The sequence below is a fragment of the Haemaphysalis longicornis genome, unplaced genomic scaffold (assembly GCF_048455015.1).
Source record: "Haemaphysalis longicornis isolate Haplotype H1 unplaced genomic scaffold, Haemaphysalis longicornis Haplotype H1 scaffold_6, whole genome shotgun sequence".
Classification (NCBI taxonomy): domain Eukaryota; kingdom Metazoa; phylum Arthropoda; class Arachnida; order Ixodida; family Ixodidae; genus Haemaphysalis; species Haemaphysalis longicornis.
The window spans coordinates 79,834,566-79,850,565 of NW_027526407.1; the positions used below are offsets into that span (position 1 = coordinate 79,834,566).

Here is a 16,000-nt window from a genome sequence, read left to right on the forward strand (position 1 = left end):
CCATAATGAAGTTCCAACATCTTCCCGATCATATACCACTAGTACTGTAGAATGAGCCAATTGTTCAAAACATGTGTCGATGTAAGAAAAATAAGTATAGGGGTCTCATCAACCGACTTGAAGTGTGTAGATGTAGTGGGCTTTGAAAAGGCCTTGAAAGTCCTGGAGGTGCACGTTTGCTCCGTGGTTGACTTGCGGCGTCGCCTGGCTCCACCGCTGCCGCAGTGCCGCCAAGGAGGAGCTGGCGGCCATCTCAAACCTGGTGGAGAAGAACATGCTCCGTCGGGGGGGCGGCGGCGACCCCTCGTCGTCATCGCAGCATCGCGGCCCTCACCAGCAGCAGGCCGAGTGCCTGGACCTGGACGAGATGTTCTCCTTCCTGAGCGAGGTCAACGACCCACACGCGCAGGCGCAGGAGTTTGTCAGCGGCATCTCGCAGGAGGTCGACAGCATCCTCCAGGAGGCAGAAGCGCATGAGGTATGCTTGCTCTCTAGGTACTGCATACTTTCCTGCTTCGCATATGTGAAGCAGTGACTAGCTATTTACTGGTACATAAATAGCAAACTGTTCACACTTGGAATGCCTATATAAAGAATGAAAGAAATTACCGTATTTACACGATTGTAAGTCGGCTCGATTGTAGGTCGACCCCCCCAAAATTGCATCTCTAAAAAAAAAATGCGAGCGCAGGAAGCAGCCTGTTTGAACGCTGCTGGGAACGAGCGCTGAGAGAGTTCTTCGGGCCCAGGCGTCAACCCCGGAAAATCTTTTCAAAAGATTCCGGGGTGACGGTCCAGGGCACTCATGACAGACGGGACGATTCATCCCAACACAGAAGTGGCACAAGAACACGCAGCAAGTCGGCCGCCTAGAAAATCGTATCACAAGGAGAAGCTCTTCCGTCAACTACCGATACCCCCCATACGGTGGCTCTTCCATCAATGATCGATGCTCCCTCAAGAGCCGTACACGCGTGGTGCGCGCAGTAGATGTTAAAAAAGAACAGCTTTTGTATAAGCACGCAGAATAACCATGCGCTGTGGGGTGAGCAGGAATCTTTATTCCCATTCATGAGAACACATTCACTGCGAGATGACACTGATGACACCTATCGAAGCTACCAGCCGCGGCACTGCCGCACGATATCAAAACAAACGACATGGCAGCTGATACTAGCGGCCGCTCGTGATTTCCTTTGATTCGTGAGTACGTTACTCGCATTCGAGAAGCGTTTTGTTCGTCTCTAATAAATAAAATGAGTATTACCGAATCCTTTGAATCAATGCATGGCGCTGACATAGCACAATCATATCACGTTCAGTACACTTCCAAACGCGCTGGTGGAAGGTTAGCCGCTGTAGTTACGGTGGACAAGGGGCACAGATCGGAGACGCCAACTTTCACAGTCGGCATCAGCTTTATTGATGCTAGAATGTATGCAGTGATAAACGCTACGCTTCAACCGTAGCCATTGAAACGAGGGTGTTACGCTTTCCCCAGCTCGTCGCTCCCCTGATTTCCCATTTCTCTTGCCGTTACAAGCAGCACATAGTTTGATTTCGATTCTAAGTCGAGACCCCCCAACATTGGATTGTCAAACTTAAAAAAATGGGTCGACCTACAATCGTGTAAATACGGTAAAGTGCTTGGTTCAGTGTTACTTTTTGTCTGTGGCTGCTGCAGCGACCCTTAAGCTTTTTTTTCCGTTTTTTTTTTTCTCTCTCTCATGAACTGTTAAAATTGAAAGCATGTTTCGTTCTGTAGTACTTGGGTTCACAATGGAACAAGCATGAATAATGAGGCCGCTAATGCAGTATCGGATGATTCTCAATCAAAAGTGTGGCAATATAGGCAGTGCTGCCGTGTGTCCAAATTAAACAGCTTTGTCAGCATTTGTGTGGGGGCCAATAATTTGTCAGACTACGAGGGTATTGCTGGGAAATGCTGCAGGCTTGCTCGCTGGCCTCTACCGACCTGTCAGCTTCGACGGGAGACATTCAGCACCACGGTGACGTGGCCGTCACACCAAGCCCCGTGGTCTCGCCATCCCCGCCACCTCCACCCTCGCCAAGCTTCGTTCAAGACCACAGGCCACACAGCCTACCACAGTCGCCAACCGCCGGCAAGGAACTCAATGGCATGGCATTGTTTCCTCCAGAGGTTAGTTAAACCCTTTGACCTTTGGCAAACTGGGGCCACATAGGCGCGATAATAAGCATGACTGCCTCTTCTACTACAAGAATTGTCCATATGACTGAAAGCAAATCCTGCACTGTGCATTCATGAGCTTACCACTTAATGCTATCTATTTGGGAAAACCTGGGGTGCAAAGTTAGTGAAGTTAAGATTTCTTCCTGGCCAGAAAGCTTGGAAGAAGCGACGTACTATGCCAAGCTTGAAATATGTTTTTGTTAAGCCCATTGCGTTTCATCGTGTACTTTACTGAGATCCTGCGTGAAAGCGGTCAATATGCTTTTGAAGGTCTTGTGCAGCGCCTTGATTTCAACATTACAGGAGCCTCCTGTACGACTAAGGCACCCTGATAGGCGACGAATGACCAACCACCTGGAACCTGACGATGCTGATAGGGAGCTCAGGTAAGTCACTAAAAACACTCTTGCCTTGTTGTTACTCTTATGGTTTTGTTTTGTTTTGTTTTTGTATTGTTTTGTTACTGTTACAGTTAACGAACGTGCGTACCTTACTGTTTTCATCTGCTCAACTTATCAGAATAGCTGTAATGTCTTCTGCAACCTCCTAATGCACACTACGGAATAATTTGCAAAAGTGAACTGGTAAACTATAGTTCTGAGGACCTCACACTAGTATGATGCAGGCTTTGCTTGGGTTCATTAGCTGCTGCCAAGAATACCTTGAATAGTTCTGTTTGGCATAGCGGTTCACAGCTTTCTTCAGTTAGCTTTGAGTTGCAACAAAATGCGTGCATGTCGATGTCTGCATAATTTTAGAGACCGACAGTACTCTCAAAGCAGTGTGGGATAACTAAGGAGACTATAAACGAGGTAAGTAGTAGGCCCTGAGACACAAACAACATGTATGTCAGTGCAGCAGCAAGAACTAACCTTTTCTATACGTTGGGATGTTCGAAATGAATGTAATAGAAAATGACACATAGCAATTGGCTATCTATTTGTCGCTTCTTGTGGCTGTTGAATACTCACAAGCTCAGGCTGCAGCTGCTGAGTGGTTATACAGAAGCATTAACTAGCCGCATGGTAGCGATCCTGCTTGGAGTCCTAAAAATGTTGTGGAGACGGCATTCGCCTTGGTATCTTGCACTGCTGGATCTTTCATAAGGGCTGCGTCATGCACATTTCGTTTTTTTTCTTACCTTCATCCAGCAGCTCTCAATGATACAGTGTGTCGCATATCAGTAATGTAAGGTGAAAGAATGGTGAAAGGGAAAGAATCTCAGTCAGTGTGTGGATTTGTATCGTGCTACTCAGTGTTGCCTGCACAGCGAACTATGTTAGCAGCAAAACATCCGTTCCTTGCATCTGCCCATCTTATGATATGATTGTTTAGTAAAAATTTTTTTATGGTTGTCTCTTGTATTTGCAGTGCATCTTTTAGTGTACCGTATAAACCGGAATATAGGTCGAGTTTTTTCCAAAAAAATCCGCAAAAAAGTCACCCCTCGTCTTATATAGCGGTCATTGGCAGAATGTAAATCGTTGTCTGGCAACAATGTGCAAGCGCAGTCCATCGCCATCGCCATTCGTGTCGGACTGCTCTCTCGCACTATCAGGCCTTTATTTGATTTCGCTTTTCTCTAGTTTTTCGTCTTTTACTTGTTTATTGTGCGTGCGTGCGTACATTTCTGTACGTCTCTGTTCCGAGATGAGTGGCGGCAGTCGACGCGAGTTCACCGCGGCGTTTAAGCTGACGGCGATTGAGTCACCGAGCAGAATGGGAATATGGCGGCGCAACACCAGTTAGGCGTTTCGCAGAAAAGTGTGCGGTACTGGCGGAGCCAGAAAGCTAAGCTGTGCGCGTGCAACCCCCGAAACCGATCGTTCCGTAGACGTCAAGCGGTGCACCCCGAGTTGGAGAACAAAGTGGCGGACTTCGTCCGGGAACTTCGTCCGGGAACTTCGCTCACGATCGCTCCGGAGGCCATGCGCGGACGGGCTCCACGAACTGTACAATGAGTGGATAGCCGGCGACAACAAAAAGACCTATACGGGCCGTTTGCGACCGTGTCAAGCTGGGTGTCCTTCTCTGGGCAGTCGCTGCCCGAAGACATGGTTACACCAGCGTTCAGGAAGTGCTTCATCAGCAACGCGCCTGATGGCGTGGAAGATGACAGTGCGAAGCAGTCATCCTTGGACGACTCTGAGAGCTCGGACGAGTGACTTCGGCAGGCATAGCGAGTGGCAGTGACGAACGGGCGTCGAAAATAAATATAGACATTGTGAGTGCGCTTATGTGCCGAATTATTTTTTTTGTCAACTTTTCCCACCTCAAGGTAGGGGGTCGACCTATATACCGGGTCGACCTATAATCCGGTTTATACGGTACTCCTAAAATTTATTTATCACGTGAAATGTATTTTTTGTTGTTTTTTTTACTTATTTCTTGCAATCCATGCACACTTAAATTCTTATTGTTAGTACTTTGTTATAAAGCTGTACCAACTTTGATGTATACCACCCCTTTTGTAATGCCTCGGGGCCCTCAAGGTTGAATAAATGAAATGAGAAAGCCAGATGGCCTCTCAATAAATATCCATATGGTCATGTATACTTATGGAGTGCATCAAGTCATGCATTAGGGACAGACGAATGGTTGCGGGAGAAGTTTATGAAGGATGCAATGTAACAGTGGGAACTACGTTGTATGTTAGTTGATAGCAGACGATATCTTCAGTCCCGTCAGGGCATTCCGGCGTGGGAGGGTAATTTCTCCATTTTGTTACTGACATTAAGTAGGTCTAAACAGGCTACATTTCAAATGGGTACATTCAGAACGTGCAACGAGCAGATCTTGTCATCATAAATTAGTCTTTCTAATAATTCATCTTTATACAAGATCTGGAAATCTGTCTGTTCAGATTAATTTTAATGCTTCTGTAACCTTGCGTGACCGTCTCTACGGGCGACGTGGCTAAACCAGCAGTACGCAATTTGCCTCCAGGCGTCGCCAGCGCGTCGAGAAGAAGCTGATGGCCATGGAAGAGGCGGTTGAGGACGGGGAGGAGGAGCACCACGACATGATTGAGTTTGCCGAGAAGCACTTCAACGCCCACCTGCGTGACTTTGGCGGCGGCCCGGTGATCCGCACCCTGTCCCGCCGACGAAAGTCCTCGGGCGAGCTGCTGCCAAAGTACGAGATGGTCACCTACAGCCGCAACAGCGCCATCCCCACCTCACACCTGCAGCTCTACGACCACGAGAATGTCACCATCGCCTGCTCCATATTCAAGGTACTGACTAGCTCTGGCTGGCTCGTTCACTCCTCATTCTAGGCAGACAGTTGGTTGCAGGTTTATCAAATGAAGGATCTGTCAGTATTTTTTCTGGCTTAATCACACAGCACTTTGCTGCCTATGTCAAAATTATCCCTATCCCTAATCCCCTATCGCCCTATGCCAAATCCCAAATATCCCTAATTAATGCACTTCACAGCATATGTCAACATTACCCCTATCCCTAATTCCATACCCACTAACTCCCTACGCCCAATCCCCAATATCCCTAATTAATGCACTTCACTACCCCTAATTTTCTATCCCGAATCCCCAATATCCCTAATTAGTGCACTCCACTGCCTATGGAAACATTATCCCTACCCCTAATCTCCCATCCCGGATCACCAATATCCCCAATTATTGCACTTCACGGTCTGTCCCAACATTATCCCTATCCCTAATTCCCTTTCACCTAATTCCCCATTTCCCTATTCCCAATCACTAATATCCCCAACTAATGCACTTAGTCTAGTGCCAAGGAGTATGCATTCTAATGATGGCTTTACAAAAAGGTACACATTTTATTCTGCCTTTCCTTTCTGGAATGCAAAAATGTCCCTATATTCAACTGTAATGTGCGTTTTGAAACCATATTGGTGACATCTGCAATAATGCATGCGTACATACATGCCTGAAAAAACAGTGCCCTCGTCACACGCATAATCACTGATAGCCAATATGCCACTTTATAGTTTTTATTCAGTGAGCATTAACCGGTCAAAAAAGAAAGAATGTGTTACAAACACATACATAAATTACTATTATAATATGGCTATTGTGGTTAGAACTTTTCTATAGCAGATATTAATTATCAAATCTGGCCAAGTGCGCCACTTTACAGTTTCTGCTGTGGCAAGCAACAACAGATCAGACTAAGATGAGGCGCAAAACCACACATATATGTATGATTATGATGATGAACAACCTTTGTTTACGAAGAGCGATATTATAGCTAATATGTTATATAATGTAACACATTTTTATTTGAAATCCTCCCACAAAAGCTAATGCCGCACTTCCTTTTCTCCCTGCAGGACCTGTGCAAGTACCTGCGTGCCGACGGCAAACCCGAGGGCGACGTGCACATCATCCAGAGCATTCTGGGCTACGGCATCGAGCGCGAGGAGCTCCGGGACGAGATCCTCGTGCAGCTGGTGCGCCAGTCGACCAACAACCCGAGCCACGAGGCCACCGTCCGGGCCTGGCTGCTCATCGCCCTCTGCGTCGTCTCCTTCAGGCCGTCCAAGGCCTTCTCAAAGGTCAGCCCGCTTGTCGTTTGTCGTGGCAACTGCTGGACAGGGTTTGTTGCTGGTTGGCTGGACTGTACCAACGTCGTTTTAGGAGTTCTTTTCATGAGCAAGGCTCTTTTGGGTGTTCGCAGTACGATTTGACAGGCTTCTCTTCCGAAAAAAGCAATTGGAGGCCCAATTGGACCTGCCGAAAACTCAAATGGGCCAATTGGAACTATTTGCATTCCCATTTGGTTTCAATTGACCCAATTTTGGCAGAGTTTTTGGCAGGTCCAAATGGACCTCAGAGAAAAAAATGGATTGTCTTTTTCGGCTGGGAGGCCACACCATGGGTAAAGTAACGTTTTAGTACCAAGCGTGCAGCTAGGCAGGCATGTTGCAGACTTTGGTGCTGGCTTGGCTTGGCTTGTTTGACGTCACGTTTGACAGGGCAGCAGTTCAGAACTATGATGCGCTGGGCTGCCAAGATCGGTTAGGCTTAGTGCCTGCCACTGGCTAGTGCAGCTAGGAGGGACAACACAGATAAAATCTATCGCATTTATACTGTCAGGTGGAAGTGCAATACAACGACAAGGAAAACCAGGGATATATCAGTTTCATGCACATGGCCAGAAATGAAAAGCGGGGCAGTTGATTTTGCCTGAAAGTTAGCATTCACTCTAAAGTTGGCTTCACTGGAAAGCATATTCTAACCTGGTTAGTGATGGTGTTGGCGATCAACTGCTTGAGGAAATTGCGCAGACAGTTTCTGCTGTCAAAATGAACATTTCGAAAAAAAGAAATTATAGTTATCACCAAGCGGTACTAAACAGTTCTGCCACTCTACATGTATCTCGCAATTTGAAAAACTGGCCCCACTACTGTGCACATTCGCACAAGGTGTTTTGACTATTTGTGCACTATACCGGTACCAGTTTTCTGCTCTGCTGTAACTCGATATTAGCACAGTTGTAATCTCACATGGTTGGCTACTTTGTGCAGAAGCATTTGATGCCGCAGTGCCCTCAGAAAAATTCCTAATCAGTGTGACATAGTATGCTGCCCATTTTGTCTTTGCAGTATCTCTATTCCTATCTGAAGAAGAGCATCATGGAGGATTCCGAGATAGCCGCCTATGCGCAGTACTGTCTCGAGAACCTGAGCACGGCGAACGCTACGAATCGCAAGATGCCGCCATCGACACTTGAGATCAACGTCAGTATACCTGCCTTTGCAGCACGCTTATTGAGTATAACTTAAAAAATGGGGTCACAGCCCCTCTTTGTATATCATCTTTTTCCTGAGAAAAGCCTTCGCCTGATTGACGAAACGCATGTGACCGAGATCAGGTCAATAATGTATAATCGAGGTCAATAACAGTCGTGTAAAAAATTGCATTTTTCAATAAATGGCAGGACTTTGAAAAAGTCGTTACTATGATAATCAATGCTTAAGCTTTCATGTTAGCTTGAATGATAGAGCATGTGTGCTTTTATTTACAATGCTGGGAATTCACCAGTAAGAAAATAGGCGTTGTCAATCTGCACCATCGGATCAAGACTTGATCCTGCGATAGTCGCTAAACCTGCTCAGCAAATATCCAGCGTCAATTCTTGCCTTCCAAAATGTTAGTTTTGCTTTAATTCACTTATTAAGGCTTTCTTCTACTTGTGTTTGTGGGAATTTTTTATGCCCCTGATGTTGCATCCTCTTGACTCATGCTAGAGCTAAGTATATCCTTGGTCTATGCTACTATATTTTCTCCAGACTGAAGTTTGCTTAGATCTTGCATGGCTTGGTTTCGACGGCCGATAGGAATAAAGTGTTTGCACTCGCGCAGGCTGTCCGGCTGCGAGAAAACCTGGTGTGTCGCTTCTACTTCATGGACGGCCGCACCAAGGCCATTGACATCCACCCTTCGATCACGGCTGAAGACGCCCTCAAGACGCTGGCCGCCAAGATTGGGCTTCGCTCCCTCGAGGGCTGGGCGCTGTATGAGGTACGTCTCAGTAGTCCGATACAACAAGCTTACTGCTGTGAAGTGTTGTGTGAGCGAACATTGTGAGGGATCATTGGATTTGTACTAGGTTGCTTGAAAAGAAAAGTGGTACAATCAATGCATATTGCCGGTGATTAGCGCATTGCCTGCAGTGAAGTTATGATAGGTACGAGTTGGGGCTTTTTTGTTAAGTTTTATGTGCGTATGCATTTGTTATTGGCCCCAGAATAAATAAGTTGATGTCGTGGTTCTCTGGCTAGCAACTGAAAGCATTCATTTTGTCGTCCTTATTTTCAGTGCACACCTGACCACGAGCATGTCATCAAGGGTTATGAATACCTCGCCGACATCATCTACCAGTGGGAGACGTAAGTTAAAATACCATCTGGTACACAATCGCCTTTTTTTTTCGTTATATTGATATGAAGATGTTGAGCAATGTAAGGTCACGACCAAGCTTATTAAGCGAAGTCTGATACGTTGCTATCCTTGGCCGAAACGTAGAAGTCAAGGACCCGCACATCAGAAATTTTTCTAGGACTCCGAAAGATGGATAGAACGAAAAATGACCTCCGAAGCTCAGTTAATTTATGTAAAGATAGAAAGTTAAAACATGAACTTCATCATTTTTCTTGGCATTAAGGCACACACTTCAACGCAACTGTAAATTTCCTTGCTCAGTCATTACAATATTACGTCACTAACCTCTAACAGCCCCTAAAGAGCTATTTTAGGCAAGAATTGTTGTTCATTTTGTCTGATTTTGGAGCATTCTCTTGCAACACTGGTTCACGGCTCTCGCAACCAGGTGCCGTCGCACATCGGCGATGCTCACCAAGTACACGACCATCTCCAAGAAGGGCCCCACGAAGGCCCTCGGAGGCGGCGAGTGCCGCTTCGTGTTCCGCAAGCGACTCTTCAAGGCCGTTCGGGAGATCCCCCAGGATCCCGTCGAAGTGAGCCTCCTGTATGCACAGGCAGTCCACGACGTTGTTAAGGTACGTTTTGGGCTCTTTGGGCTCTTGTTACTCTTTTTCGTGAAAATCTCAATTTTTCGAGGGATTTTCTCGAGAGAAACAGAATGCAGGTCCATCTGCGTCAGCTCAGGTTTATTTAAATCAAGCATTTATTGACGTTTTCTTCTCAAACTTTTCTCCTGGTCTACAGTAATTCACTGCATAAAAGATCATCTTCCCTGCATCCTGTTCCAACAACAAACTGCTGTTTGCCGTAGCCTTGGGTTGATGCAGGCAGAAGTGCCTTTCCATTTCTCCTTCTCTTTATTTTAAAGCGAAGCTTTCTGCGCCTTACTGTTGGTGTATGTCACGTCAAAAATGCACAGCAGGAAAGCCAACTTTCAATGCCAATGATGGTTAGTATAGGTGAAGTGAAAGAAAAAAAAAACACTTTCCATGGTTGGAATCGAACCTGGCTCCCTCGCGTTATGAAGCTGGTGTCTGTCCACTTGCAGCATTCGGACACACTCGAAAGTTTGGATTCAGAGAAGCATGCATGGACATGCAAAATTAGAAGAATCATGCGCTCCTCCTTCCAACAGCGACGTTGGTTGAGCGCGTGCGAAATCAAATGGGGGGGGGTCAAAGTCAAAGCCACTGCGTTCAAAAGTCCAAGCTGCATGCCAGTCAAAGTCAAAGCTGAACGAGTGAAAGTTGAAACCATCTGCAAGTCAATTACTCCAAAGGAATCTCTCACGAAAAAGCTTCTTGTTCAACCATCATCGTCGCGAGACAAAGGGGTGCATGATTTTCTCGTATCTTGTGCGTGGAAGGAAAGTGTTCTGGTCGTCGGTTAAGGAAGCAATTAATTGTGTTTTTCTCCCACCCTCTGTCCTCTTCTTGCTATTATCCAGGCGGACAGCTTCCCTGTGGTGGAGAGAGTAGCCCTGCAGCTGGCTGGCCTTCAAGCTCAGGTCTCTGTTGGTGAGCCATCAGAAATCGAGGAACTTGACAGGTACGTCGCACTGGGTAAAATGAGTCACAAGAAGCAATTCAGTACATATCTGTAATGCCTGTGCAAAAGCCTTCACCTTATGTGCACATTCTGTGAAAGGCCGATTCATTTCACTGGTTTGGGTTTCCAGTTTTTTCACATGAACAGTTAACAGTTCTTTAACGTCACATCCGTCACGGGAATGACGCCAGTACACCTTTGTCGAAGTGACCCGCCAACAGGACGTCGCTCTCCAAGCACACCCACAAGACAGCTGCCGACCCGCAAATCATGCTCAGCTGCAGATTTCGCTGCACGTTTCACTTTCGTTTTTTACCGATTCCTGTGACAGAGGAATCAACCACAGTTTTTCTGTTTATTGAGTTCTTTTAGCAGCTGCAGTATTTTGGAAAAGGTTTATCAGCAGTCTTAATATTCCGTTTTCTTGTAAGCCAAAAAGAAACACACTATATTAATGCATCCTCTATGTCGTGCCCATAGAAACTGGGGTTCTTGTTATGGGGGAACTGGGGTTCTGTGTTCTTGTTATGGGAGACTTTTAGGTGATGCAGTGGTCATGCAAAAATTATAACAGGTGGAAAACCAAGTTCACTTTACCGGCACCAAAAGGAGCACAGAAAACCAGATTTGTGTACAATCCACGTTTTTCATGAGACAACGTGGTGCACGCCCCTTGCTCTTCATTATCAGTTTTCGAGAAGAAAATGCGGTGCTACTATGACAGTTAAGTGCAGTGCCTGAGCTGTGTTGAAGGATAAATGCACAACCTTGTTAACGAGCATTAAGGAAAACATGGGCCTGTCAGCTAAAATCATGGAAGCAGCAGCCAGCACATCGGACTGGTGTGTTTAGCTCTGCAGTAAAGCTATGCTGGGAAGCCTACTTTCTGCAACCAAAAGAGAAGCCCTCTTGCAAAAATCAGTAGTTTGACCGGTACAGTCCTGCTGGGAAGCCTACTTTTCACAATCAGTTTCGGAGAGCACAAATATACTTTCCACTTTGGGAACATTCCTCAAAATAACAGTGGTGCAAGTCTTGGAGGTTTGTGGTAAAGCCGACTTCCCGCAATGGATGGATGGGTAGTCTCACGCTTGAAGTTCTGCGGCACTCTCATTGGTAGAGATGTGCGGTGAAGCTTACTGGGCAGGTGTGCATGCATCTTCTCCGGTTGTTGCTGTGCAGGTATCGGGACGTGGAAAGCTACATCACTGAGCGCATCAGGGACTCGCGTCCCGAGAACGAGTGGATCCAGGCTCTGTGCACCGCCCACAGGGTGAGTGTGCGGGAGAGGGGGGGTTACTGGTGGCCGGACCGGCACCATACGACCGCTATCGGGCCGTCAAACAAGCTTTAATAACAAGGTGGCGAGTTGAGCTAGTTGGTGCACTTGCATTTTGGGGAACAGCACGAAATGATGGGGACGCAAAGAAAGAAGTGAACAAGACAAGCACTCAACAAGAAGTGAACAAGACAAGAGACAAGACAAGCGCTTGTCTTGTTCACTTCTTTCGTTGTGCCCCGTTGGTTCGTGCTGTTCCCCAAGAAGCTTTAATAACACGCTAAAGAACCACAGTTGGGATTCAGAGTATTACCGTGAAGTTATCGTTAAAAGGATGATTTCCAGATATGTAACTCTTGATAGAGATAAAATACAACAATGTTGAGAGTCTTTATTCCTATTCATTGGTGTTCTTTCTGACATTACCTTTTGTTCTTGAAGCTAAATCTTTTTGAAAATTAATATGCAGTGAATGTTACCGTGGAGATTAATCGTGCACGTTCGTTTTTGTTTTCTGTCCCCTCGCCTTGCCCGTCTAGACGTACGGAAGCGGCAAGTCTGAACTGGTGTGCAAGGTGTGGTACCTGTCCATCGTGATGCAGTACCCGCTCTACGGTACAGCGCTCTTCCCGGTCACCTGCCGAGGCTACCTCACCTACGGTGCGTGCTCTTTCCTCCGCTCCGACGGCCTCACTCGAGGAACAAACTGGTCATGTTTTGTGGGGTTAGCAAACAACATAATGAGAGGCGTACACTACTTCATATTTGTTCCATCGGCAGCTAGCTGCGGTCTTTTCAGACCGCTCTCTCAAAAGAGAAAATGTGGTTTAATGAACAGTTTTGGAAGCGTAGAACAGGTCTGCTGAATTGCAGAAACTTTATTTTCTCAACAGGTATGGTTTTCGCCGCATTAAAGCTGTAAAAGGACGCATAGACTAGTCCAATTGGGTCGGACCAGCACAGCGGATACCTCATTTTATCAATTACTACCTGAAAAAATTTCTACTGCAGTTTCCTACATTTACTAAGGCTCACTGAACACGAGACCCCGTCAAATACAGTACCAGTGCACGTCGCTGTTACGCCACTTACCACCTTTCCTAGCTTGTGAAGAAAGAATGTTTTGGGCATGGCTTTAGACCTGGAAATGGGCTAAACCCTTTTCAGCAAACTTGCAACTGAGCTAACATTTGCGGTATGAGGCTAGAGACAGTTTTCTGGGGTTAACTAACTATACTTGTGATCATCGCCGGGGGACATCCTCATGCCCTGTTTTCTACGCAGACCACCAACTCTTGCTGGGCATCAGCTGCGAGGGTGTTCTGCTGGTGAACGCCGAGACCAAGGCCATTCTGAATGCGTACCGCTACTCGGACCTGGAGTCCGTGCTGGTCAGCGAGGAGGACCGCCTGGTGACCGTGACGCTGTCCAAGAGCGTGCCAGACCTGCACAAGTGCTACCTCTTTGAGACCCCGCAGCACCAAGAGGTGGCCTCTCTCGTTTCCAGCTACTGGCCGCCACTCGCGGCACGCATGAAGCCCTCCTATGAGCTGAACATCAAGGTGAGAGGAATTGTGACTTTTATGAGCCTTTCTCAGACATAGCTGTGGGGTTTTCTGAAGTCATCTCATTTGGCGCCTACGCTGTTCTTCCTCGTCTTGTTTATGGAGCACTAAATGCTGATTAAAAGTCATTGAAACCATGTGAAGAGAGAGAGAGAGAGACAACTTTATTTTTGTCCAGTTGTTTGTAAGGAGTCCTCCTTCCTAAACGGCGGCCAGCAGCCCTTGGGCCCTGGCGGCGTTTTCAGCCAACTGGACGGCCCAGAGTTGGTCTTTTGGGTCAGAGCTGAGCAGCACGGTCTCCCACTACGCACTTTGAAACCATGTGGAGAAAAAAAAAATTGGGGATGACCATTAAAGTGCTCAGTAGGCTTCTTACATGCTTCTTGAAATGCAATTCTTCACAAAAGGCAAATACTATCTTGATTGCTTAGCAGGAATTTTTGTATGCTGGAATTGTAAGTGTAAATTTGTAAAGTTTTTCGTCTTTTTTTGCTCTTCTCATTAAACATCGCAGGGGCGCCTGGCATTTGAGGACCGAGTGAAACTGCACCAGGAAGTGATGAACTGTCGGCGCACCCTAGTGGACAGCGGGCTGCTCAACAAGCCAGAAGCAGCTGCTCTTGGACTGTTCAAAAGCACACTGAGGAGGTGCGTAGCACGTGCGATCTTTATTCACTCCCGTTGCATTGGGAAGATGCTAAACGGCTCTTAATCGTTCGAAAGCACGCCAATTTTTATGCAGAACAGCACACATTTAGAGTCCCGCAGCAAGCTTAGTGGCTTGAGAGTTACCGTATTTATTCAAATATAAGGCGAGGTTTTTTTTCCAAAATCCGTAGTCAAGTCACTCCCTGCCTTATATTTGAAGCTCAGTATATATACATATATGGCGATTTTTTTTGCTCTCCAAACTGCACCCTTGCCTTATAATCGTGACCGCCTTATAAATGAATAAATATGGTATAATTACTTGCAGACATGTCTGTGTTTTTTACATGCATAGCAATGTATATATATATAAGGAAGTGTAAACAGGCTATTCATTTATAAACTTTCTGTTGTCTTTGTGTTATCCTGTCCTACCTCAGCCACTATGGCTTTGCCCATGTCACCATCATTAATGTTGCCTTGGCAGTCCCCACTATCATCATCATCATCTTGTTGAAGGCTGCCCAGTGCAGGGCTCTCACCTTTTTATTCATTTTCTTCATCACACCTGTTTACCAGGTTATCTGTTTACACGCGTATTTACTAGGGCATTGCAAGACAGGAATGGCTGCAGGAATCCAGAAACACAGTTTTGCAGTGAACGCGACAGACAGGCCTGTGATGATGATGATGATGATGATGATGGTGGTGGTGGTGATGATGTGACACTTGTCACCTATCTCTAGGCATGACACCTACCGTATTAACTCAATTACAAGGCGGTCACGATTATAAGGGGCGAGGGTGCAGTTTGGAGAGCAAAAATCGTCATATATACATATATACTGAGCTTCGAATATAAGGCGGGGACTGACTTTGAGACTACGGATTTTGGAAATGCACATCGACTTACATCCAAATAAATACGGTACCTTTTCTCTTTGCGTGGCTGCTGGAGCTGATCTTGGTTTTCACAACCATAATTAAGTTGCCGGATTCTTTTCCACGCTGACTGTGTACTTTCGGGTATTTGCCCACTCGCAGGCTGAACAGAAACCGTCTGGACAAGCTGCGCCAGGAGTACAGCTCGGAGGGCTACAAGTGCTACCAGCACACGTACTGGGCCTTCAGCAAGTCGGCCGTCGGGCAGAGCTTCCTGGTCATGGCCGACGCTCAGGTGGAGAGCACCGCCACCAAGCTCTTCACCTCCATACTCATCTTCTCCGGACTCCTCGAAGAGGGTGAGTATCGAGGGGTGACCTTTGGCTCCACGTTGTTAAGGGCTGTTCTTATACACGCCTCAGATTGTAGCACACCTGTGCTCTGCTCCTTAAAAGGACCATGAAGGCAATGTGTTCTTGTGTTACTTTAAAAAAGTACCTTTTACAACTCACTCAACTTCATTTCAGCAACGAAGGACTTGTTATCCCAATCCACACAGCTTACGTCACTTCTTGGTGCTCTTGATATGATGCATAAAGAGGACTGTTGTCTTGCGCTGTTGGTGGTCACTCGTGTCGGTGGCCACATGGATTTAGGCAGCGTAGATATCAGGATGCTGCATAATCACATGGGGAAATATTGTAATCATTATTGGCCCAGGTCACCACTACGAAATTTCTGAAGGCCCAATTCGTCCCCACAGTGGTTTTGTATTCCACAGTGGTACGTACCGTATTTACTCGCGTAATCCTCGCACTCGCGTAATCCTCGCACCCCTAATGTGAGCCACCAAAACTTGGATTTTTTGGTTCCTCGCATAATCCTCGCACCCCCAACTTTGCAGCGGCGAAAGTTGCCTGCTCGCGAAACCCGCA

At 46.5% G+C, this 16,000-nt stretch overlaps 1 protein-coding gene across 1 annotated transcript in view; it reads left to right on the forward strand.

Annotated features, from left to right (window-relative positions):
• The window catches only part of Myo81f (unconventional myosin 81F), a 143,664-nt gene that overhangs the window by 105,356 nt on the left and 22,308 nt on the right, over window positions 1-16,000 (forward strand). The window contains exons 19-33 of the mRNA XM_077675357.1: window positions 226-478; window positions 1,952-2,161; window positions 2,516-2,598; window positions 5,159-5,447; window positions 6,527-6,751; window positions 7,802-7,936; window positions 8,562-8,720; window positions 9,018-9,088; window positions 9,529-9,718; window positions 10,591-10,691; window positions 11,874-11,964; window positions 12,510-12,630; window positions 13,255-13,532; window positions 14,050-14,183; window positions 15,228-15,424. Coding sequence (XP_077531483.1) covers window positions 226-478; window positions 1,952-2,161; window positions 2,516-2,598; window positions 5,159-5,447; window positions 6,527-6,751; window positions 7,802-7,936; window positions 8,562-8,720; window positions 9,018-9,088; window positions 9,529-9,718; window positions 10,591-10,691; window positions 11,874-11,964; window positions 12,510-12,630; window positions 13,255-13,532; window positions 14,050-14,183; window positions 15,228-15,424 — 2,537 coding nt within the window. The remainder of the gene's footprint in view (window positions 1-225; window positions 479-1,951; window positions 2,162-2,515; window positions 2,599-5,158; window positions 5,448-6,526; window positions 6,752-7,801; window positions 7,937-8,561; window positions 8,721-9,017; window positions 9,089-9,528; window positions 9,719-10,590; window positions 10,692-11,873; window positions 11,965-12,509; window positions 12,631-13,254; window positions 13,533-14,049; window positions 14,184-15,227; window positions 15,425-16,000) is intronic.